The 24325-nt window shown below is 42.1% G+C and overlaps 1 protein-coding gene and 2 long non-coding RNA genes across 3 annotated transcripts; all 3 read right to left on the bottom strand.

Annotated features, from left to right (window-relative positions):
- Window positions 1–276: 276 nt before the first annotated feature.
- LOC146977720 (uncharacterized) lies at window positions 277–6026 on the bottom strand. Its single transcript, XR_015037214.1, has 4 exons — window positions 5683–6026; window positions 1275–1298; window positions 608–782; window positions 277–481 (listed from the first exon to the last, which is right to left on the bottom strand). It is a non-coding gene; the product is annotated as an uncharacterized LOC146977720 (long non-coding RNA).
- A 715-nt stretch (window positions 6027–6741) lies between these two features.
- On the bottom strand, window positions 6742–22887 carry fpgs (folylpolyglutamate synthase). The gene is made up of 15 exons (XM_085794143.1): window positions 22721–22887; window positions 17278–17406; window positions 17087–17140; window positions 16071–16135; window positions 15498–15612; window positions 13431–13508; window positions 13016–13077; window positions 12215–12317; window positions 11227–11304; window positions 11000–11147; window positions 9865–9948; window positions 9596–9746; window positions 9119–9194; window positions 8491–8557; window positions 6742–7898 (listed from the first exon to the last, which is right to left on the bottom strand). The coding sequence occupies exons 1-15, from the start codon at window positions 22868–22870 to the stop codon at window positions 7519–7521; spliced, it is 1740 nt and encodes a 579-aa protein (XP_085650269.1). The 5' UTR covers window positions 22871–22887; the 3' UTR covers window positions 6742–7518.
- Window positions 20753–22262, bottom strand: LOC146977719 (uncharacterized). Its single transcript, XR_015037294.1, has 3 exons — window positions 22142–22262; window positions 21505–21618; window positions 20753–20779 (listed from the first exon to the last, which is right to left on the bottom strand). It is a non-coding gene; the product is annotated as an uncharacterized LOC146977719 (long non-coding RNA).
- Window positions 22888–24325: the final 1438 nt, after the last annotated feature.

Here is a 24325-nt window from a genome sequence, read left to right as displayed (position 1 = left end):
CAGAATTCCCAGCGACGGCCCTGATGCTGTGGCCCTGGATGTGACAAAACTGAAATTCCATTCCATTTTCTAGAGAACCTACTGTTATGTAGGCACTGATGTCCTACAGACAAGAATGTGCCAAGACGTCATGTCAGCATCTTGATTGATAGAAAAAAATTGACTTAAATACTGCAGTAGGTGGAGACAGAAAAGTAATCAGAGTTAAAAAATTTTGTTTTTATTTTACAAAACAAGTTTTCGGTTACAAAAAAATAACTCATCTAACATCTGATGGTTCCCTCCAGACTCTCACAGTGTGCTGGATCGTTGTGGAATTACATAGATTCTGAATGTCTGTCAGGATCTTCATCCTCTGCCTCTGAACTCGGTCTCTTGCGTGGCCTCTTTATCAGTGTTGGTATGAGGAACAGTTGTGCAGTATTGGAATCAGTTGAAGTGCCAACACCAATATCTGTGCAGCGCATGTTTTTCTGTGTTCCTGTTGATAAACAGAAAAGAAAGTCCATGTCTCATTAGTCAGACCCCCTCCCTAACACAAACTCCAAAAAGAGATGCAATTTAATTTCCTAAAATCTACATAAAATACACATGCAGATCCACAAACCTGTACTCCTGTAGCGTGTTAGAGTCCTCTTAGAAAGCTGTGTTGCAACTGTCATCTTACGCTTAGGTAGGTCTACCTGACAGCCCACATCAACGAATGCAGCCTTTGGTTGTGGGGCCACATCAACAAATGCAGCCTTTGGTTGTATACATGGGGCCACATTAAGGACTGCAGCCTGTGGTTGTATACATGGGGCCACAAGGACTGCAGCCTGTAGTTGTACAAATGCGGCCACATTAAGGACTGCAGCCTGTGGTTGTACACATGAGGCCAGATTGAGGACTGCAGGTTGTACACATGAGGCCGGATTGAGGACTGCAGGTTGTGGTTGTACACATGAGGCCGGATTGAGGACTGCAGGTTGTGGTTGTACACATGAGGCCGGATTGAGGACTGCAGCTTGTGGTTGTACACATGAGGCTGGATTGAGGACTGCAGTTTGTGGTTGTACACATGAGGCTGGATTGAGGACTGCAGCTTGTGGTTGTGAGTCCGGATTGAGGACTGCAGCTTGTGGTTGTACACATGAGTCCGGACTGAGGACTGCAGCCTGTGGTTGTACACATGAGGCCGGATTGAGGACTGCAGCTTGTGGTTGTACACATGAGTCCGGACTGAGGACTGCAGCCTGTGGTTGTACACATGAGTCCGGACTGAGGACTGCAGCCTGTGGTTGTACACATGTGCTCACCTAAAGACAAGAAGCAAAAATACGTTTACTTACAAATGTCAGTGATTAATAACCACATATCAAGGTCTACATCTTAGGTGAATCAATAGATTACTATCTTCATGCTATAGCATACTGCCGGTGTTATGTCAAATTGTTGGCTTGAAAACAATTATTTTCTTTGTCGGTTTCTCCTGTGATAAGAAGTTATATCCAAAGTCCATATTTTACAAAGGTTATTAGAATGAGAAAGTGACATTCTGAATGAGATTCATCTGAAAAACCCTTAAACAGACAACGAGGACCAATACAAACTCTTTAACATCCTGGGAGGTTTTCATTTATTAAAGGATAATTACCGTTTTTTACAATCTGGACCTTGTTTCTAGTAGCTTAGAAATCTAGCTGCACCCTAGTGGCAGCAAATATATTTGCTCCGTAGGTGGGTCTAGAAACGAGCCATAGGAACTTTTTGACTTTTTGAGTCTCGAACACCGTTTCTGTTCACCAATCACAGCGCTCTATCTGTTTAGAGAGTCGTTGGGCGGGCTTAACGCAATGACGACATACATTTTAATTGGCTTGTCAGGCTAACGTCATCCTGCTCTTTGCTCTGATTAGTCGAGCGCTACCCTATTGCGTGCAGAGGCAGTTTGAAAGACAGCCTTCATCCCGCCCCCTGGATTGAGCCGAGGTCTACCGGTCGTTGCCAGACTAGACATTTTAGTGATATAGTCTGGCTTGTCAGGCTATATTTCTAGCATAAAATACGATCATTTACTCACCCCGATAACTTTGGTGTCATTACAAATCGTTCCGACGAAATCAGATCCAGCCGAGAGCCGTGTTGCGAGAACACGGGGCAGCGCAATGCAGTCTCTAAATAACAACTCGTTCATTTCACCAATATTTTGTTATGATAAACTAATGCTATTCCCCTCTGAGCCCGTGGTGGCATATTATCAACATCCGGGGTCTGTAGGTTGACCTACTAACCTCTAGGGCTGTCACTTTTTATTCGACATTCGAATATTCGTTCAAATGTGGGGGGAAAAGTTCGTATTCGAGCAGTAATGACCTGCTCGATATGCAGGCTGCAGCAAAGATACTCTATTTACCGTCTTTGGCTGCAGTGCCCGGTGCCTGCATAGCGCCGCGGAACAGCCGAGAAACGGAGCCAGTTTACTTTCTGTGCCCATATTAACCGCTGGTGTGGTGTCGCGGCGTGCACCTCCGCGGCTGGCTCGCGCCGTGCAGCGTCTGGTCTATTTTGTGTGAGAGCCGCGAGCAATCGCGTCAAGCTGGGCAGGAAGTCAAACATGAAACAACGAGAGTATCCGGTCAATTTTCAAAATAAAACACCGCGACTGTGTGTGCTGCGGGTGGGTGGGGGGTGGGGGGGTAATATTCGAATATATCCGAACGAATTACGGGTCATTCAATAATCGTTCGAACCTCATTTTTCTAAAAACTGACAGCCCTACTAACCTCTGACCTGGATGATGTCATCTCCGACTGTTGTGGAGAGGAAGCCTGTGGAAGCTGAACTTTATCCAGCTGCTCATTTTGTTCTGACAAGTTGGAAACACGCAGCGGTAGCAACAAGCCGCTCCGCGGTCGGAGATGACATCATCCAGGTCAGAGGTTAGTAGTCAACCTACAGACCCCGGATGTTGATAACATGCCACCACAGACTCAGAGGGGAATAGCACTAGCATATCATAACAAAATATTGGTGAGATGAACGAGTTTTGTGGCGGATAATGTGTTATTTAGAGGCTGCATTGCATGCCCCGCGTTCTCGCATTATAGATATACGCGGTTCTCGGCTGTAGCCAATTTCGTCAGAGCGACTTGTAATGACACTAAAGTTATCTGGGTGAGTAAATGATCGTATTTTATGCTAGAAATAAGGTCCAGATTGTAAAAAACGGTAATTATCCTTTAAGTAATCTTTTATCAAAAGTTTTGCCTGGAACTAGAAACGGAAATTGCGTGTGAATGCCGCCGCCCTCAGCACACGAATCTCCGCTTGCCCTGATAGCACGCCTCGGCGGCTAGAACTAGCCCGGCTCAACGGCTAACGCTAGGCCTGTTCGTCTCGTGCTGACGGCGGCGGCCCTCGTTGTTGTTGTGGTGTAGCCTTCAAAGCTCCCGTTGCTGTAGCGGTCAGCCGTGGGTCTGATGTTGCAGATGCTCACCGGGACTGTGGCTCGGGACGAACGTGGCTAGTGTTAGCCGCCGAGCTAACGCTATCAGGGCAAGCGGAGGTTCGTGTTTCCCTCACTGCTCGGTGTGTATCCAAGACATTCAGATAAGAGCTGGACTCAGGCTCAGGCTCAAGCGTATAGCTCAAACCTGTAGCTGCTCGGGTACGATGTTACAGTTAGCATTAGCATTAGCATAGTTGGCCGGTAGGCCATTTGATTGACAGTTGAAACTTGACGAAGCTCAGCAAGTGGGCGGGGCTTCGGTGCCTGCAGCAGACTTCCAGAGCTGAGAGAACTGCCTTAGGGCGCACTCACACTAGGCAATCGTACCGTGCCCAAGCACGTTTGCCCCCTAAAGTCCGGATTCTATTGCTGGTGTGAGTGCAAGCGTTCCGTGCCTGAGCACGGTACACTTTCCTGGCCTGGCACGGTTGGGAGAGGTGTGCTTGGGCACGGTACGCTTGGCCAGGAATGCGCACACGTAATACACTGCGGGCTCGTTCTCCACCACGTGTCTGCAACCGCATGTAAACAACAGTCACTTAACGATTACGATTATGTTGCGCTAACGTCGCTTTGATTAAACTTCAATATAACCATGACAAAGCGCCGTTCTTTCTGCAGTCAGAGCGCATCCGCCGTGTTGGTATATCAACGTGATGACGTATGTGTCGGAGGCAACCGTGGGGGACAGGGGAGGGGGGGCATTCGGGCTTCAGCACGGTACGGATCAACTGGCCCTAGTTTGAGTGCGCCTTTAGTCATGATTATAAAACCTAATTTCACCCACTAAACGAATTTTTCTAGCATTCAAAATTGGCAGGATGGTTCATTCATTTTCTATACCGCTTATCCTGCACTAGGGTCACGGGTGAGCTGGAGCCTATCTCAGCTGACTTTGGGCGAGAGGCGGGGTACATCCTGGACAGGTCGCCAGTCTATCGCAGGGCTAACATATATAGACAGACAACCATTCACACTCTCATTCACACCTATGGGCAATTTAGAGTCACCAATTAACCTAACCTGCATGTCTTTGGACTTTGGACTGTGGGAGGAAGCCGGAGTACCCGGAGAGAACCCACGCATGCACGGGGAGAACATGCAAACTCCACACAGAAGGGCTCCAGCCGGCCGGCGGGTTCTGGGCAGGATGGTTATAAGACAAATGTCTGGGATGTGATTAACTCAGAAGATGAATCTAGTGTCACTTTCCAGGGACTTTAACTGTCTGTGAAGTTGTGCGCTCGTGTGCTACGTTGGCTCACATCCTGTGCATCTCCTGGGGGCTAAAGCCTGGTTTATGCTCAACGCAGTCGCGAGTGCGCGAGGCTCGCGCGCCACAAATGACGTAAACGCGCACCTCGCGACGGCGTCGCGCGCTGGCGCGTTGCGCTGTCGCGCACCTCCAGGATTTTGAAACTTGGCGCGCGCCGCGCGAGTGTCGCTCGGTTCAAAATGGATGAATTTGAGGGAAGACTGGCTGAGCTGGTACGCTCTAGCATTTGTACAACTCGTAATTAAGTTATAAACACCATCAAATGACCCAGAACTCGAGGAACTATGCAAATCCGGTCCCTCCTCTCCTCCATGTGCATCTGTTTACAACAAGCCGGCGAAAAATCAATACATGGAGCGATCGATAACGTTATATTGCAAGGACGGTTGGTTTTCAAATCATGTAGTTAACTATCACAATTACACCGGAGCTTTTTAATTAAGGTAAATAGTAGAGCTATAGGAGAAATCCTGCTTACTTCTTCTCTGTTTTTAGTTGCTTCTGCTACTTCCTATTGTATTTTTTTATCTACCGCCCCCTGTCTTTGCTACGAATATTGCAACGGTGAATGCGGCAAGTATAAACGCCTGTGCGCTCTGCCGAGGTGCGCGCGCCAACTGCCAACGGAGCCAGGCGAAAGTATAACCTAGGCTTAAGCCCCCCCTGTTCTTAAGACCGAGTGACGCCCCTGGCCGCCAAGTCGTGAGTTAGTGAGTTAGTTAGCCTTACAAACATCAGACAAAGTGACGTCGGTGATGTCCATCACAAAGGCAGCTATGTCAAATTGAACAACATGTGGAGTGTCTCTGCTGTTATCTGAAGCAGAACGCAAAACAAACACTGACTTCATTCATTGACTTTTTTTTCTTTCACAATTTCCCCCTTTCCTCCATCCACAGTTTGCGACCTTACTCACATGTTCACCGGCCGAAGTTTGGCGACGAACAGTTGGTACTGAGCCGGTGCTCAGGAAGAGTTTGGTAGCCAGTCCATTGTTGAACTGGCCCAGGTTGGAGAAGCAGTCTGGTGAGAAGTGACTGGCGCACACAAACAGGTTTTTGCCAACAGCAGCAGGGACATTCCCGTCAAAAATAAAACTAATCCACTTGGCCCTGAGGTCCTCCGAGGCTGGGGGTCTATGCAAAGGTCCGCGTTGGTCGTTACAGCCAACAACGGAGCAGCGGTGGCATCTAGGCATGATGCTGAATGAAGATCTCCTGCAGGCGGCAAATCCAACATGGCTGCTCCCACACAGAAACAACTCGCGAGCCGTGGGCGGAGACGTTCAGGTGGGAGAGGCGTTATGGAAATGTGTAAAAACTAGTGACGTAACAGTATAACAACCGAGGGAACAGTATAAAACTACATGGACTTAAATCTAGGCAGCCTGCAAAATAGGTTGATTTTGTCGTACACTATTAGTTTATGGGCCAGAAGGCAAGATACAAATATTTCTCTTTCTCTTCCACCTGACGTATCTTTCAGCCTGGGCACGATAATCTCAAGTTTTTTTTTTCTTTTAAATTGATACTTTAATATTTGCACTGGTTGCTTTGTGTTATTTTCATCAGTGTTGTTATGCCAAGAGTAATCATACCAGTGTTGGTGTTAGTCCTTACTGTAGCAGCAGCAGCAATCTGATCTGGATCTGATCAGTAAATCCCTCTATCTCCAGATCTGAATTGAAAGTCAATCTGGATTTAATACTGGATCTGTTATCAACTGTGATTTCTCAGATGATCAGCTGTGATGGAAAAGAGATGAAGACTTGGGGCAAATAAATATTTTGTTATTCTCTTTGAAGTAAAAGTCAGTGTGTGAAGGTGACAGACGGTAGTAGTGTGGTGAAATGGCACTGGTTTCCTTCCTGTAAAGTGAGCTCATTATAAAACAGGTTGTATACGAGATGATGTTACAGTCTGTGGTGAGCACCAGGATTCATCCACAACACAATACATGGAATATTCACAAACATATAACTACTATCTAGATTTTTTTTTTTAATTGACTCATATTCACCACTTACAATGACATCTTTCATCATTATACATACATACATATACATACACTGAAGGTATTACCCCCTGATGATGCAAACTTAAATTAAGGGCCACTTAAATATTATCCTGTGTATAACATTACACTACGTTTGATTTGTCAGTGACATGAATCCACCTGATGTCATCACTAATGTTAGAATATTTACATGTCTAAAACAAACAGCTAAGTCCTCTGTGTGTGTGTGTGTGTGTGTGTTTGTGAATACTGACAAAATAAAAGTGGAAACCGTGCAAAAGGATTTCCTTTAAATAAAAAAGGTGAAAGGTAATAGTACATGTGTCTCACACATAATGTAAAAACTGTAGCACTTTTTGGTGTCTGTTAATCTGCAGTGTCTGTATAAATGTGATATAATATAATAACCATTATATCACACACACAGTTCCAGATGAGTCAGCTCGTGTGTGGTGGTGTACATCGCTGTACCTCGGTAATTCATGTAAACACGTTTGGCTTCAGGTGAGACTGAAGACGGTAAGGCTCTGTGTGAAGGTCTGCAGCTGCCCTGGTCCAAACCAGCTGGCTGTTAGCATCACCTGGGTGCAGCTAATCTGCTCAGGTCAACACCTCAAGTCACAAACTTCACCTATACAGACAATTCTCTTTCTTTCAAGGGATAAATTCATATAAGCAGAGCACCAATTTCTTCTTCAAGCTGAATCCACCTAGTATGTCTCATTGTTTCTCCGGGTTACTTGGAGGAAGCTGGGTCGAGGTGTTTGAGAGCCCCTCCCACCAGGTGGAGGCTGCCCGTGATGAGGACGTGGATCTCGGCTACGTCGCGGAGCGGGGCGGCTTTGGCTGTGACGCTGGGTTTGACTGTGAAGACCCTCTTGGTGGAGTCTGCCAGCGCCGAGTCCCGGCCCTGTGTGATCCACTGCAGGGCGCTGAGGATGCAGGGGAACACCAGCGTGTCTGAGCTCTTGTCGGGGACCAGGGACAGGCTGTCCTGGATCAGCAGCTGGGAGCCGGCGTCGTCGTCCTCCCCGCCGTGGTGGAGGTGCCAACTCGTCTCGTTGTCCAGGCAACGGGTCAACATGTTCTCCACCGAGACGTTAAAGTTCTGCTGGTCTGAAAGGGAAGGACAAACATTAGACTGAATGACTGAGTGAGTGACTGAGTCTTAGGGCTGTCAATCTTCCCCCCAAATCAGATTCAAATTTCTAATGCTTCTTATGTTAAATATTGGAATTATATTCAAATTAATTTTTTTTTTACCTCATTATGTAGCCTACTACACCTATACCAGCTTATTATTACATCCCACGTCCACTAAAGGGCATTCCAACCAAATCTGTTATGTAACATTTGCTTGTTTTACCAACTCAATATAAAACTTCAAGAAGGGAAATCGAAATATTTTAAGTAGTGGTGCAACGGATCACAGTTGATCCGTTATCAAGTGGTCCGCAGATTGATCAATAAAAAAAAAAAAAGTTGTTGCGCACATAAACAAAATTGTTTGTTTAATCAACATGTTTACTATCCTGAATGCTGCGATGCACGATGTTAATTTGGGTCGTTGCGGAAGGCACATGTTCCAATGTCAGTTTCCACCTTCAAAGGTTCTCATTTTTAAAATAATTTGAATTCTGTTCGAATAAGGAAGTTGGTTCTGACAGCCGTAGTGCGTGTGTGTGTCACCTGAAAACAACAGTCTCACCTGCGTTACAAGAGGCGATGGCTTCAGTGATGTTTGGGCAGAACACGGCAAAATCAAACTGACACGGCTAAAAAGAAACAGGAAACAAAGAATTAACAAGATTTACACACATTTATCATTGAACACTGAAGATGATTTTGGGATCACAATCTAACTTTTCAAAATTTTCTATATTTAGATATTTGATTTTAACTTTGGTCATTGCTGTCACCACCATCAGCAGCTGCAGTGAGTCCAGACAGTTACAGTCTGGTCCACAGGATGAGAACTCTGCTGAAACTCAACTTCCAAATAAAAACATAGTGTGCTGTCCAAAGCAGTGAGACTGTTTGTCATGTGATAAAGAAGCACTATGGGCGATGAGCAGACAATCATAATAATAATGATTCAATCTAAAAAAAACTGATATGATTTCCTGCAGATGACCAGCCCTACAGCTATGTCCCCAGATTTTACTGCTAATTTGATGTAATAAATTGAATAAAAGAGTATCATTTAATGTGTGAATTTCCAGCAGTAATAAACATGATAAAAACAATTTAATAGGAAATAAGGTGAAATACCGGAAGTACAACATGTAAACTACAGTATCCATATCTCTGATCCTCTGTGGGTGTACTGTACTCACCACCAGCAGTTTGAGCATGGCTGCTGAATCCCTCTCTCCTGTGGCGTTGAACAGTAACACTCTGGCCACGGAGCCGCTGCAACACAAACACGTTGTACTCACTTGTTTTCAGTGTTTGGATAATAAAAGCAAAGAGCAGCAGTTAAGGTAGCACTATTGCAAATTCCAACACTTTGTTTGGCCACTAGATGGAGCCAGTGGTGCAGCGTATCAGATATAAACATCCTCATCCTCTTTACATAGCGTGACGTTCAGGAGGTGGAGCTAAGCGCCGGGCCGGCTTGTCTCATAACAAAAAGGAATTCTGTATTTGCTCCACAAGCATGACACCGCTATATTTAGTGTACAGATAGTTATGGCTCCTCTGGACCTATTTATTGCATATTTCAGTTTTTTTTATTGCTATTACTGCTGTATTTGCCATAGTGCTACTTTAACAGCTAAACAGCTCTGTGGAGCAGCAACACAAACACTCACCTTGCATTCCTCTCATGCTGCGCTGCCGTCTCTCTGAACCACTGGACACAGGCCTGCATGCTGCGCATGGTGTGGGCTCCGTCCAGGAAGTAGGTGACCGCTCCGTGCTTCAGAGTCTGATTCCTCCCCGGCCACTCAGTGTCTGCCAGGCCTGAGAGCACACACACACACACACAGCTTGACATTTTCTTACCACTCTACACCCACACACACATGGATGTATATGGAGGCACATGTACTGTAAAGGACTGTGATCAGCTGTGACTCACCTTTCACCATGATGGGACTGGGTTTGAAGGACACAGCCTGAAGCGAACCAGTCTTCTCAACAGTGTTGGAGGGAAAACTTTTATCTGTTGACAGAGAGGAGAGGTTGTGGTCACAACTCAGACAGGGAGGAATATGTGATCTAAACACCTTATTCACAATGTTTTTATGGTTTTATCATAACTGACTTTTCGTTTTGGGCCTTTAACCATCATTGTCTTTGTAACACAAGAGGTCATATACAGTACGTCCTCTGAGCAGCTGTGTGTTCAGGACAGAGACGATGTCAGAAAGTCATGTGACAGTCCAGAGCTAGCTGTTGCTGAGTTGACTTACTGTAGGTGTTTGTTTCCAGATGTTGGTGAGAAAAAGAATCAGGTTGATGCTGACATGTGTTTTCTTAGACTAGTAGTAAACAACAGTTCATGCTAATGTTTTGTAATAATAGCAAATTTCACAAGAAGTTCCTGTCGGAGTGCTCTGTGTATTTATTTACATCATTAAAGACAGCATTCAGTTCAGTCTGCTGCTGTGTTCCATGTGTTACCTTTCTGTTTAGATTACTGCAGTGACTTATACTCAGACCGACATGTTAACATGTGCTTTAGCCAGTTTTTAACTTAGCTTCAGTAGAGTCAAATACCGGTACATGACATGTGCTATATGTCTTATATACAATTAACGGTCAAACTAAACAGACATTCCTGCTCAACTCTGTGAAGAAACTGCTTCTGTCATATCAAGATCATATTTTTATACATTTTTGTTCTGTTATTTTCTTCTTCTCATTGCCATAGTTCAAATATTTAAACCTGGACCCTGGCTCTTCAGAACTGGTTTCTCTACTGAGCTACTGTTTCTAAAAATGATTTTTCCTGTTAATTTTTTATCTGCCATTTATTTATTAGTGTTAATCTTGCTTACTAAATATATATATATATCTGTATGTTTTGGACTATTTAGCTATTGTTTTTATAGTTTATAGTAGGAGACTTCTTTCATAAATGCTGTGTCAGAGCCCCTACTCACAAGCTTTTGAAGCTTATTGGCTCACTATTATGTTTGTATACATGTATTGTATGTCTCTTTCTGATTTGTGTGAAATAAATAAATGAATGAAATGACATCCTGTCCGACCTGGTAGACATCTTCTCTGTAGCCAGGCGTGAGTCAGCTGGAGAGCCAGGGAGGCGTTGGAGTGCTGGTGCAGCCCTGCCAGGCCCAGACGCAAAGGTCCACAGTCTGCCTGGTAGTCCCCCAGGTCTGGACACACCCGCAGGGGACACTAGGACGACAGCAGCACGTCAGATTGTATTACATGACATAGGACTGAGCAGCACACTGTTAGTCTGAGGGTCACTCACTCCTATCTCTTTGGCTCTCTCCTTGAGCACAGCCATCCCATGTTCTGGTTGTTTGGTTGTGAAGGCAGGAACCCCTGGCTGAAGAAAACACATGCACATGATCAACAGCCAGTGAGAAAAGATCACAGCTGAATAAACAGTAGATACAGAAAATCCTCATGGACGGCAGGTCCACCTGTATTTTGTCCCTATAAAGTCAATGTAAACCATACTGCAACGGCAGGTCAACTGGAACCGGTATTAGCCAAATGGTTCACAGTGAACCGGTTCACACTGACCGGCAAACCAGACTAAACTGGAGCCGGATTGGAGCCAGCCACTGCCCAGGTAAAACCAGCCTTGTTTACAGTGTGCAGGTCATGAACAAGTCACCAGGATTTCACATCAGGCTCACACACAGTGGACTGTATGGACATGCTGGATATGGAACAATGATAACTTCTTGTACATCAAGTCTCAGAGGGAAATGTCCAGGGATAGTTCAACATTTTTGGCAAATTGGGCCATTGCCATAATCCCTATAGTTTTAGGAGTAGGTTTGTTACCTTTAATTGTCAGTGCAAGATATTTTTAGAACGGCGGAGCAGAGCCATGAGCTGCTCAGAGCTATGCTACGGAGGCTAATGAGATTTCTTGATTTTCCTCATCAAACTCATCAAATACACAATCCAACAACTCCAAAACGCTCTGGTGGACAAGTTGTGACCTGCACATTCACCACGCTATGAGATAATAATAATGTTGAACTATCCCTTTAACCTATGGAATGCCCTCTCAGCCTGCTGCCATTATGACCCAACCCCGGTTAAGTGGTATTAAGAAATGTCTATTGACAACAGACCATGAAAGTTTAGCTTTGACTTTGGAAACAGTAATCTGAAAAATAAACTTTCAACCCAAGGTCCACTTACTTTTGTTTCAGTTTTTCTTTCTTTTTTTTATATTACTTCCAATCACAACAACTCTCTTGTGTTAACAGCCAACACACCTTGAAGATGCCTCCTTTTTGCCAGGCGATCTTCTCAATGGTGTCTCCGAGGATCTGTGTGTGGTCGATACCCAGAGAGGAAATACCACAAACCCACGGCCGACTGTTGGGACAAAACATTGGTTTTACTGCATTGATTAATGTTGTAATAAAACCATAAACTTTAGGGTGCAACTGGTGATAAAAATGTCAATCAATGCTCAGTGATGGCTCCATCTCTAATAGTAATGAAGGTTTAAACACAGTGTCCCTGTAACCAAAAAACATAACTTCAGTTTTGGCAGTGTTTGGAGTTCAACTGATGGTAGTAGAAGACTATAAGTAATTCTCCAGTAATTTGAATGCTTCCAACAAACCAACACAGATCTGCCTTCCAACTTTAAACGCCTGTTGCTAGTTAAAATTTTAATTTTCAAGAAATTAAAGCCCAAAAATGACAATAGAGAGACAAAAACATATCTACAGTTACACCCCTTTATTTTGGTACCAGTACTTTAAGGACGACAGTGTTTCCATCGCTGAGTGTGTGTCCAACTACAGGACACTAACTATTCTGCTTCCACTCAACATGAGCAACACAAGAGGCATGACTACACATTAGAAACGCATGAATGAGCCACACTACTGCACTGCCTGTTGTTCCTTCATTACTATGAACACAAGCTTTAGTTTATTGTGACCTAAACTCATAATCACCATCCTGCTGCCAGAAAATACTCACTAGAACACCATGTGAGGAATAATCTGATATGTATAACAGTCCACAGTCCAAGATATTAATACAGACATAGAGTAACCTACCTTATGATATTGGTGCAGTCATATGCTCCACCAATCCCAACTTCAATAACAGCTAAGTCCACCTAGACAATGGAGAATGATGAAATCCAGAGAAGGTTAGTAATTAGACTGATACAACTTTTTGCACTAATAATGACTGATACAACACACTGACCCAGAACATGAATGAACCATTCTAATTATTGATAATGAGATTTTTTGACTTCAAATAAAAACAGTCTTCAGCCCAGATGACAGTGCAAATTCACTGTCATTTCAACACTGACAGGTGAATTTAAACCTTCAGTAGTGTATAATGATATATGTATGGACACACTGAGTCATACTGCTCTCAGTCTCATTAGTCTTAAATCCTATGTATGTATGTATGAATCATATTGTAATGTCCATCTTCAGAGACAAGCTGCTGGCGTACCTTCTCCTGAAGAAACACGTGGAAGGCCAAGATGGTGAGGAAACGGAAGTACGCTGGCATCGTCCCTCCATGGGCCTCCTGAGGAGGTCAGAGGTTTTCACATAGTACAGCATAACAGTATAAAACCAATACATTAACAGATTCAGCATTTTTAAATCTAATTTCTTGTTCATTTATCTCAACACCAGTGTCTTTTCTAAATATGCCTGCAGGGGGCACCACAACTAGAGAGTTTCTAAATCCTAGCAGCTTTGAAGCTACAATATTTCTATTGTAAATCCAATTTAAAACGTGTTGCAGACTCTAACCCTTTTGCAGGGATTACTGGAATTGAATTGGTATTTCTACTCTATACACTAGGGTATGCAAAAAGTAAATGTATTATTGTCACACATGAACCAGACCACACTGCTCTCCACACTGTCCACTGTTACAAAATTGACCTCTACAATTATGTTTGTGATTCACCAGGCAGGGATCATGAATTTGTAATGATGAAGGACAATAAAACTATTTACAATTCTTAGTTTCTGAGTTTCCTTTAAGTCTCACTGACCATTCATTAGTGTATCAATGAAACTTGGAGCTATTCTGACACAGGATGTGACTGAAAATGAATGCCGAGTGACAGAAGATAAACTCCACAAGTAGTGCACATCACTTCATGTTTGAGTAACCAGCCACTGAAAGAGATGCCTCCACTCTGAGAAAAGCATTTGAATGAGGGTCTTGTGGGGATATAGATGTTAACTGATTTTGCACGGGTTAAGATATAGACTAAGAGACTAGGTTAATAGGTTACAGTGAGGCTAATTTTTAATTTCTGGAACGTGGGTGTACTACACTATACATCCACTTAAAAAACTTTACCAATGGAATAATACTCAATATTCAATAACAATAATCTCTGTGATTACAAAACGGTTGCCATTGCTAAAGTGTGAGGCCAACACTACTGTGCATGAATGCTACCAGCTCACTCGGTTAACAAACCAAAACAAATTATTTTATTATCTCAGGTTATTTATTGCTCTGTGTATGTGTGTGTTTTACCACTTGTCATATGTGTGTTTCTAAGTATTTTTCTATTCTATTCTACTCTTTTCTTCAATGACAACAAGGCTATACCTGTTCAAAGTTGGAAACCTAATGACTATTTCAGTTTCTATAAGCACTGAGTAGCATATATAAGTAGCATGAAGCAGCACATTTGTGAACTTGTGTTACATTTTGGATTGTATTTCTCAGCAGTCGATGAGACCACTTAGGGGTAAAAAACTGTGAATTATGTTTTTATCTTCCCAGTGGATACAAACATGAATTCAAAAATGTTTTACACAACACACAGTTTTTTTTTTTTAATGTATATTTTCTGAATTTTTACCCAGGAAAAATTTTGTACATTTTTAAAACTTTATTCACTGGGCTAAAATCACAACCTAAGCAATCACTCTCCCTTGAAAAAACTCAACATTAGGTAAACTCATGTGCTAACTAAACCATTTATTTCAGTGGTTATGGTATTTATGTAAAGGCTGACCATTGGTCTGCCCAAACTATTCAAAGAGCAGTCACACTAACACAATGAATAACAGTAATGCAACCAATCGGGTCTGTCACATGAGGGTCACGCTCATCCTGACATCGAGGGTCTCATTTTGCAATGGACTCAATTACAACCTGTGACACTGATAATATACAGCTAAGACTGAAGCTCTGCTCATGCTGAGATAAAGTAACAAGTACATTCACAATGAGGTAAAATACCTGAGAAATCACTGCAGTTAGTTTTATTGATTAAAGTTCACTCCACTGCCACATCCAATCCTTTGAGGTGAATGAGTAGCCAGAATTAGTGTCAGTGCTTAGATTTAAACTGATAAAGGCACAACATTTCTACATGATCAACTCAAACTCTCTTTTATGCAGGACCGAGATATAGAAGATCTTTGTACCTACAGCCATCAGGCTTTTTAACTCTTCTGCAAATAGTAGATGAGCTGCCAGAAAAATGAATTTCCTCTTGGTGATTAATAAAGTAATTCATATTGATAATCGGTGACCTACCTTCGTTTCATCCAGCCGTCCATAAACCTGCCAGAAGTATTTAGTGAAGAGCTCCTTCCCAATGGGCTGCCCGTTGATTCTGATCCTCTCCCTGACTTGTACCAAATGTGGGGAACTGCAACCAAGGAAGGTAATTACCACACTGAAGTGCACAAATAAAAAACATATAAAAAGCCCAACCTCGTCATCTTCCCCATTTAACTGCTACTGCTTCATTCATACATTTACTCTCAGGTCCGAGGGATAGACTTGAATCAAGGTAACAAAGATGACATATGTCAAAATGGAGTATTACAAGACTGAAGAACATAGCTGGGACCTGGCATCGGAAGTTTGGCTTCAGTAACATCAGCTAATTAGGAGTTATGAGCGTTTATGTACATTTAATCTTGATAATACCTCATCAAAATTGGTCAGAAGAAGGAGAAGGAGAATGAGAAGATGAAGGAGAAGATGTAGATGAAGAAGAAGGAACAAGAACACGAAGAAAATACAAAAACATGTTCTATGTCATTAACTTTAACAGTTACCAAGACATGCATCACTTCCTGTTTCACTCACTCTACCTTTTACCTGTAAAATCCTGTGCGGAACCCATAACTTCTCAAAATCTGCTCAGCAAACGCACATGTTGACCCCTGAAAGACAAGCAGACACGTTCAACAGTTCAAACAGTGACATTCTCCTTCAGTGAATAAAAGACAACATGTTTGCACAGGCCTCTGCCAGAGCTTACATAATAGGAGCTGACAACTTAATATGAAAATGGAGGAGCCATCAATCATTAAAATGTCAACACAACACAAAATACAGCACAGAGCTGGGACCTGACAGCACCTATAAACCAAACTCTTCAGTTTTTAAAGGGATAGTTCAACATTTTGGCAAATTGGCCCATTGCCATAATCCCTATAGTTTTAGGAGTAGATTTCTAACCTTTAATAGAACGGCGGAGCAGAGCCGTGAGCTGCTCAGAGCTACGCTACGGAGGCTCATGGAATTTCTTGGTTTCCCTCATTAAACTCATCAGATACACAATCCAACTACTCCAAAACGCTCTTGTGGACAAGTTGTGACCTTTCACCACGCTATGAGATAATAACGGAAAGTTACGAGACAGAGTTGTTTTCGAGGTAAATTCATGCAAAACCGCTGACGCACAGGGGCAGTTTTTCGGCAAGCAGTCTCTGCATTTGCCTCAAAAACAACTCCGTCTTGAAACGTTCTGTTATTATCTCATAGCGTGATGAATGTGCAGGTCACAACTTGACCACCAGAGCGTTTTGGAGTTGTTGGATTGTGTATTTGATGAGTTTGATCAGGGAAACCAAGAAATCCCATTAGCCTCCGTAGCGTAGCTCTGAGCAGCTCACGGCTCTGCTGTGCTGTTCTAAAAACAGCTTGCACCGACAATTTAAGGTAACAAACCTACTCATAAAACTATAGGGATTATGGCAATGGGCCAATTTACCAAAATGTTGAACTATCCCTTTAATATGCATGCATCTGCATGAGTTAAATATTACTGACTGAGCCCCAGAATATAAAGAGCAACACACACAAGCAGCTTGAACGTCTAAGCAGCTCACCTTGCCCTTTGTCCCCGTCACATGAATAATATTGAGATGGTTTAATTCCTCCACCTTTGAAACACAACACACACACACACATACACATGTCAGATAAGACGTCTATCACATCAGATAATGACACTTTGTGATTCTTGCAGCGGTCACTGTTGCGTGACAGGCCTGCTGACTGTGTGTAACGTGTGACTCACTGTGAGACCGGCTCGCTCCAGGAAGCCTCTCATGGCCTGGAGCTGCTGCTGAGGGTGGCTCCGCTCCCGTCGGACCTGCTCCAGAGCGCTGGCATTGGTCTGGAGCGTGTTCAGAGTGCAAACAGCATCCTGCAGCAGAGGCACAGAGTCACATGTTCAGAACCACGGCACAGCTGGAAACCACCACAGAAGTTTGGATTTGTTTCATTTTATGTTACATATCAAATGAGGGAAACAAGTTTAGGAGCCAAAGTGTCATTATTGGCTGTCGATCGATCACTTGTGTTGAAGTCCATGTCTTATCCATCAGTTGATAAGATGGCTGGTCAGCTATTATCAAATCTCAGAAGGTAAAAAGGAAAACTTTAACCTGGATCTGAAAATGTTTTGTGCTTAAAATAATCTGTTTATGCTTCTCAACAGAGAGTTCACACATTCTCAATGAACTACAATAACAACCTCACATGTGTCTCTACCAACCATTCAGGCTGCACATTAAATCCAGGCCTGTTCCAACTGGTTGTAAAGCATGTACTAGAGACTTGTGGTGTTGAGTAAGTGTTTAAATACTTGCTATGAGCACAATGAAGTTGACTTTTGAACTTTTGGATATAAATGATAGACTGCAAATTAGATAATTGTATGAAACAGTGACCTTTAACCACCAAATTCTTATCAGTTCAGCTTTGACTCCAAGTGAACATTTGTACCACATTTCTAAAGATTCTCTCACAGAGTTCCTGAGGCACTGAATAATACTGGCTGTGTCGGATCGACTTTTTAAAAAAACTTAATAGACAAATTAGAATCATTATGTTTTAGATCCACTCATGTTACTTAGATTTATGCCGTAGTATTGACCAGGTGTTTACATTTTTTTTTTAAATTTGAACCAGCCTCTTGGTATCCAAAAAACTATTAAAAACAAAACACAACACACATTAATACTGGATGACATGTTCTTTTATTATGGTGTCATAGTTGGGCTTGATTTGTCGTCTGTATACAGAAGTACCTTCAATCACTGATGGGAGCATCACGTGGATAAACATGCTACTGAAAATACTCTGTGATAAATACACTTTAAACAACAAATGTTACAACAAAATATATTCAATTTGTATGACGCCACATGTACGGTAAACTGAATTGTGTTACAGGATTGTGTTCAGTATGCTATGATTTACAACAGAAATACATATATCACATGTTAGCAACTAGGTTTTACAAATGTATTAAAATTCAAAACAAAGATATAGCAATTAACTAAAATAATTAAGTATTCAGACACTTAAAATTTAGCTCAGGTTTCCTCCATCTCTCCGGTTAATCTTTGAGATGTTTCTCCACCTCGACTGGATCCAGCTGTGGTGAACTCAGCTGACATGATGTGGACAGACACACATCTGTCTATAGAAGGTCGCTATCATTCTTTGTCCTCTCCCACTATTTTATTATCATTTCTTAATACTGAGATATTGATGTAATGTCTTCATATTCTTCTGAATTGCTTGATTAAATTATTATCACTATAAGTATCAACTTCACTCAGTGTAATTACAAAAATATTTGATAATAACAAAGGTCCAGGTAGGGGCATCACCCTCTGGAGCCTCTGCATGAGTCACTGAGGTCATACGGGGGGAGCTGCTGCTAATGAAAAGACATGATGAAAGGCCAGTCAAGATCAAAGCATAGAAGGTATACAACAACATTTAGAAAGAGAAGACCTCAGCACTGAATCCAGTGTCCATCCAGCTCCAGAGAGTGAGCTGTGACGGTCAGTCAGCCCGTACCAGTCTGCATCTGAACTGAAAATGAACAAAGACAACAAGATCATTCAGCTGTATCGAAGTGCACATTGTCTCTGAACTATTTCTGCATTACCTCACTATACAGCTACAGCTGTTCTGATTGGCTGGGTTAGTGTAAATGTTGGATTTACATTCGATCATGTATAAAATCGTCTTAAAATATAGTTAGATCAACATCCAAGTTACAAATACGAACGGACAATATATATCAACTGACACACAAATCATTATTGTTCTAACCTATAATACAAATCATTCACAGTGTAGGCTGGAAATGGACCTGAACCCCTTGGCTAAGGGCAACAGAATAATTGGAGTCAGGAGTTAATCAGTGTTAATCAGATTAAGTTTGGGTTAGATTTGTAAAAATAAAAATCAAGAGTTGTAGATTTGCATGATTTCACTTGATTTCCAGGATAATGTCAGAATAGACAATGACCCTAGACATTAAAACACATCCACCTTCCTGTCAAAGCCCAGACCTGAATGCAGCAGTGGTGTTGTGACTGAGCTGAAAAGAAAAATGCAAATCTGAGAATATTTCTGGTCTGAAGCCAAATTCTGCACCAAACTGAGCTGTTTTGTTCAGCAGTTACTGGAAGAGCTGCTTTCAGGCTGTTGGAGCTATTAAATACATTTGAGACTGTTAGATCACATTTAATAACAGGTTGGTGCAGAACACCAGGTGACTCGGAGGGCTACTTGTAAAGCTGTAGATATGTAGGTGCTGTGCTTAAGGTCTTCGCTCCTCCTGTCAACATCAGCCACACACTGTTAATCACACTGAATCTGATTCCATGGCGCTTCTATCAAGTACAACTGATGTGTTACATAAACACCACAAGAGTTCAGAATACACCACGCCATAAAGCCAGCACAGCCCTGTCTGTTCAGTGTGTGCATGATATTCATAGATAATGATACACTAATTTATAATAACAGCCAAGACACAGCTATGTCTACAGCCACTATGGCTGTCTTTACACTTCGGGTCTTGATGCTAAACTCCGACTTGTTGCCTTTATCCAATTTTTCTTGACTGTCTGTTTACATGTTCTAATAGAAGTGACTTCTATCTGATATCTGCATTCACACCTGCGTGAAAGATGCGGTTTGGCTCCCAGCGTGGGAGAGAAGTTGGTGAACTATGCAGGTAAACAACATGGAAATATTTCAAAGGCTCAAAAGACAGGAAACTTCTGTATTCAACCACTCGCAGCGATGTCCAAGACGTCCTGCATCCAGTATGAGTCTCTCAACGCAGGACATTACGTCTCTTAACATAACTCACATGGATTGGATGTTTTCCAAAAAAAAAGAAAAAGCCAAATGATCTTAGAGTGGCTCTTAACTTCTAGCTAACAACATAATGTATCACTCACATATCTATGCAGCTGCTCCCACATTCACAGAAACGTTGTCAGACTCATGACCGCTGCCAAAAATACAAAATAACAAGATGTCCAACATGTTTGGCTAGTGACATCTATCCAGCTCTTTGTCCTGAAGATTTTTCTCACCTCTGTAAACTGAGAGTTAACCGATATTCAAATTTTGCCAAAAGCTAAAGGAGCTGTCTGTAATTTTGATAACTTGCTACATAGCTAATGTTCGCGTTAATTAATTAATCATAACAGCAGTTACTTACCAGCAAACGCAACAGTTCAGCATCTTAAGTCAATGTTATCCTGTGGCAGATAAACAAACTCCATGAACATTTCATGACTTAAGCCTGGGAGTTTCAGCATACAGTTTGTCTGACCTCTGGTTCCCTTGAGGTCAGTGACCTCAGCCCTACATTCTTCCAGTGATGTTATCTTGTGACGAAACTGCAGGACTAACTAACTTGTTGCTGATTTTGTGTAGAGCACCAACAAACGCCAACATTAAAGGCGTTCAGGTAGCTATAGTTGCATAAGTCTGTATCCCAATTGAACTGCTACATCCTTTGAAGGCCTGTAAAAACAACCGTGGCTGAAACTGTTGGCAAAGACTGGCAAGTCAATAGAAAAACATAAAAACAGCTCTATTAGCTTACTGTAAGATCTGCTGCTGTAGTTTATGTTTATGCTGTACTAATCAGCACACATTCTTATCTAATTGCTAACTTTGTATTATTAAAAACAAAACAAAACCAAAGAAATTCAATATGATCAGTGAACACAGACACGGCATCATCCTTACTCTTAAAGATACCAGACACTAACTGTTAACTCAACATTTTCAATTCAAATATTTGGATGAACTTGGCAAGATCATTATTATAGCGTTAGCTTCACTTTCATTAACTAACTGTAACACATGCTACATAGCTAGCTCTTTATAAACTATGAAAAGCAAACCATTTGTGAAGATATAACTATAAAGTTGATATTGTAAAAAAGACATGCAAATACAAACTTTGAATATTTACCTTGCAATGTAATTCCACCATGTTTACAGCCAAACAGTTGGGTTTCCATTGACCAGACATACTTCTGTATTGATTTGTATTGGCAGCTTGTTCCACTCACTTGGGCATAATGAACTATAAATGTATAAAGTGATATATAAATAGTATCACAGTCTTATCATGGGGGGGAGGGGGTTGATCTGGAGGTCATTAAAGTTTACTGTTTAAGTACCAGAGTACTACTGTATGACTTGTTGCTCATTTCAAAGGTTATGTAACCACTGAAGTGAGTTTATATACATTAGTCAACTGCAGTCAATTATTACACTGACTTTAAGAATAGGTTGTTGTTGACATTTCAAGCTGCAGCCATTGTGGATGCAGCACAGGCTGTTCAATGTCCAGGTTTAAGAGTCTGGCTTTGTAATGTCTCTATGCACAAATAATAATAAAAATGCAATGATAAACTTAATGCACTGTGCATTATTTAATTTGATATAGTTTTCACTTTGCACAGTGAAACACATAGCCTACAGTAGAAGGAGGTGGCAGCACCTGACAAGGCTTACCTGAACTATTATGTTTCATAAATGAACATTTGGGGAACATTGGTTAAAGACTGCAAAACTATAATTGCACGAACCATTAGGGAACATACCACAGAGATGAGCCTGTTCGCCCAGAGTAGTGTTGACAGTTTCATCTTCAGGTTCATTAAAGTTAGGTTTAATTAGTGTCTTCTGACCGGCTGTCTTGACATGTCCCTGAACACAAAACACCTCTACTGTCTGTTGTACTGGTTTCAGTTGTATTCAGGAAAAAAGCTACATGTCCAAGTTTACAAGAGCGAGTCAAACTCTCAAATATGGCACCAAAGCAGAGGTTTAGAGCACGTGTTAGCTCACTAAACTGAACTGACGTCCACTCAGTCCAGCCAGTGTGGCAATAAGAGATAGTACAGCTCACATGTGCTGGGAGCTGTGTCCACGCTGTGTAACTTTTCATAGCGCTGGCACACAGCGTCCAGGCAGCAGCTACGGTGACAGGTTACCGTCCCCCGGCTCGGCTGACATCAGCAGCTAAAGTTAATGTCAGCTGCTATCACCGTGTTTCCATCCCGAAACACCGCGGCGCCGCGTCAACTCATGTCTCTAATAAACTTCTATCACGCTGCTAGTGGCTCGCTGAGTCGCTAGCTCGTTAGCAGCCGGGCTGAGGAGGCTGTGACACCGCTTACCTGGTACTCCATGCCCGGTATCTGAGGCGCCGTCTTGGTGCTGTAGAGTCGGACTGAAATGCCCGCCAACTTACACAGCCGGTCCCGCTGTCGGAGCCGCGCGGCAAACACGGAACCGGACTGCAGCAGGCGTAACATGCACACCATCATGAGGCGCCGAGCTGTCACAGGAAGCGGCGACCAAATATGGGACGCCTCTTTCACTGACGTAATGACGTAAGGACCCACCCCCTCTAAACCGCTATTTTTTATAATGTGAAACAAAATTGAATGAATTGGGACACAGCTAAAGTTTCGAATAAAAAAAAAACCTATTGCCGCTATTATTCACCATATGAATATAGACCTAACATATTATTAACATGTTATTATTATGATTTCACTGTAATGGCTCTTATAGTATAGCCTATGATCACAATCATTATTTTATGCACTTTTATATTATTCAATTTTTCATTTAACGTGTATAATACTAATAATCACAACAACAACCATATTAATAATAATACAACTTGGATTTCAATTAAAACAAACTTTTTTGAATGATCACTTATAAGATTCTGGACCAACAAAGTCAATTTCCCAAATTTAATCCTTGAAATTATCATATAGCCTACGGTAATAGTAGCCTATTATTGTTAAATATAGCCTAATATATTATGCATAACACGCGACAAATTAAACTCAAAGCAACACAAAGAAGAGAAGACGCAGACGGTGGTCATGAAGTTTTGGACCTTATCTGATCAGACTCGTCGTCGCCTTGAGGCAACGGCAGAAAGGTAGAAAGCGACACCTGCTGGTCTGAAGTCAGTGTCGCAGTATTTTACTGTTAGAAAATGAGACCAAGCTGCACTATGATCAGAGACAGACCCACACCGGACCGGTCGGTCATGACTAGATATGACCGCACGAGGACGTCCGAACCCGGTCTACAGAGGGGATGGGAGATCTCTGATTGGCTTACTGCGCGTTACCCCCAAAGCACACCCTGATTACTTCATACTGTGACTGCTGCACCGTCTAACTAAGATCCTTCACTGCATTTAAGATTAAGTAGCCTGTAAGATTTACAAAACTAGGCTATATGGAGTCCCCACAGAGTTCCTTTAAGTGGTGGAATTTCTATGGACAAGCCCTTTATCTGTGGGTCAATTTCTACTGTGTCCTTTGCTAAATAGAAATTATTTGACCATCTGGTGATAGTCACAGGAAAACAACTGCTGTTCCCTACAGTTTCTAAAGAAATGTATTATGGGTGATTCATAATAGGGGGGAAAACTGTTACATCATATTTACTCAGCAGTGATTTCTGTAACTCAGAGAAAAAAATGGAAAAAAATGCATTTGTCTCTGTGTTACTGCAATTGTCTTTTGAACCTGAACTGCAATATTACTAAACTAAATGAGGCTACACCTAGTTGAGCACTTTTTTTTAAGTGCTTAATTTTCTGCCTTACAAATCATGTAAAGTGACCATTTGAAGTTGGGAGTGTATAACAGTAAAACAGTGTTAACCCTTAAATGGGCAAGCATATATAAAAAATTTGGAAAAATAAAAAAATGCTATTTTCTAATGTTTCTAGGGTAGAATAACACAATTTC

The sequence above is a fragment of the Trachurus japonicus genome, chromosome 12, assembly GCF_045865225.1.
Source record: "Trachurus japonicus isolate A0001 chromosome 12, Traja_1.0".
In the NCBI taxonomy this organism is placed as follows: Eukaryota; Metazoa; Chordata; class Actinopteri; order Carangiformes; family Carangidae; genus Trachurus; species Trachurus japonicus.
The sequence above is the reverse complement of the archived record's forward strand: the minus strand, read 5'-3'. Positions and strand labels throughout refer to the sequence as shown.

What these genes read in the sequence shown, in the direction of transcription:
- fpgs (XM_085794143.1), bottom strand. Translation starts at nt 22,870, where the DNA reads ATGATGGTGTGCATGTTACGCCTGCTGCAGTCCGGTTCCGTGTTTGCC. An exon ending in TACCGGGCATGGAGTACCAG is followed by an intron (nt 17,407 to 22,720) that starts GTAAGCGGTGTC and finishes CCTCTGCTGCAG; the next exon opens with GATGCTGTTTGCACTCTGAA. An exon ending in CCATGCTCAAACTGCTGGTG is followed by an intron (nt 8,558 to 9,118) that starts GTGAGTACAGTA and finishes GTTTCTTTTTAG; the next exon opens with CCGTGTCAGTTTGATTTTGC.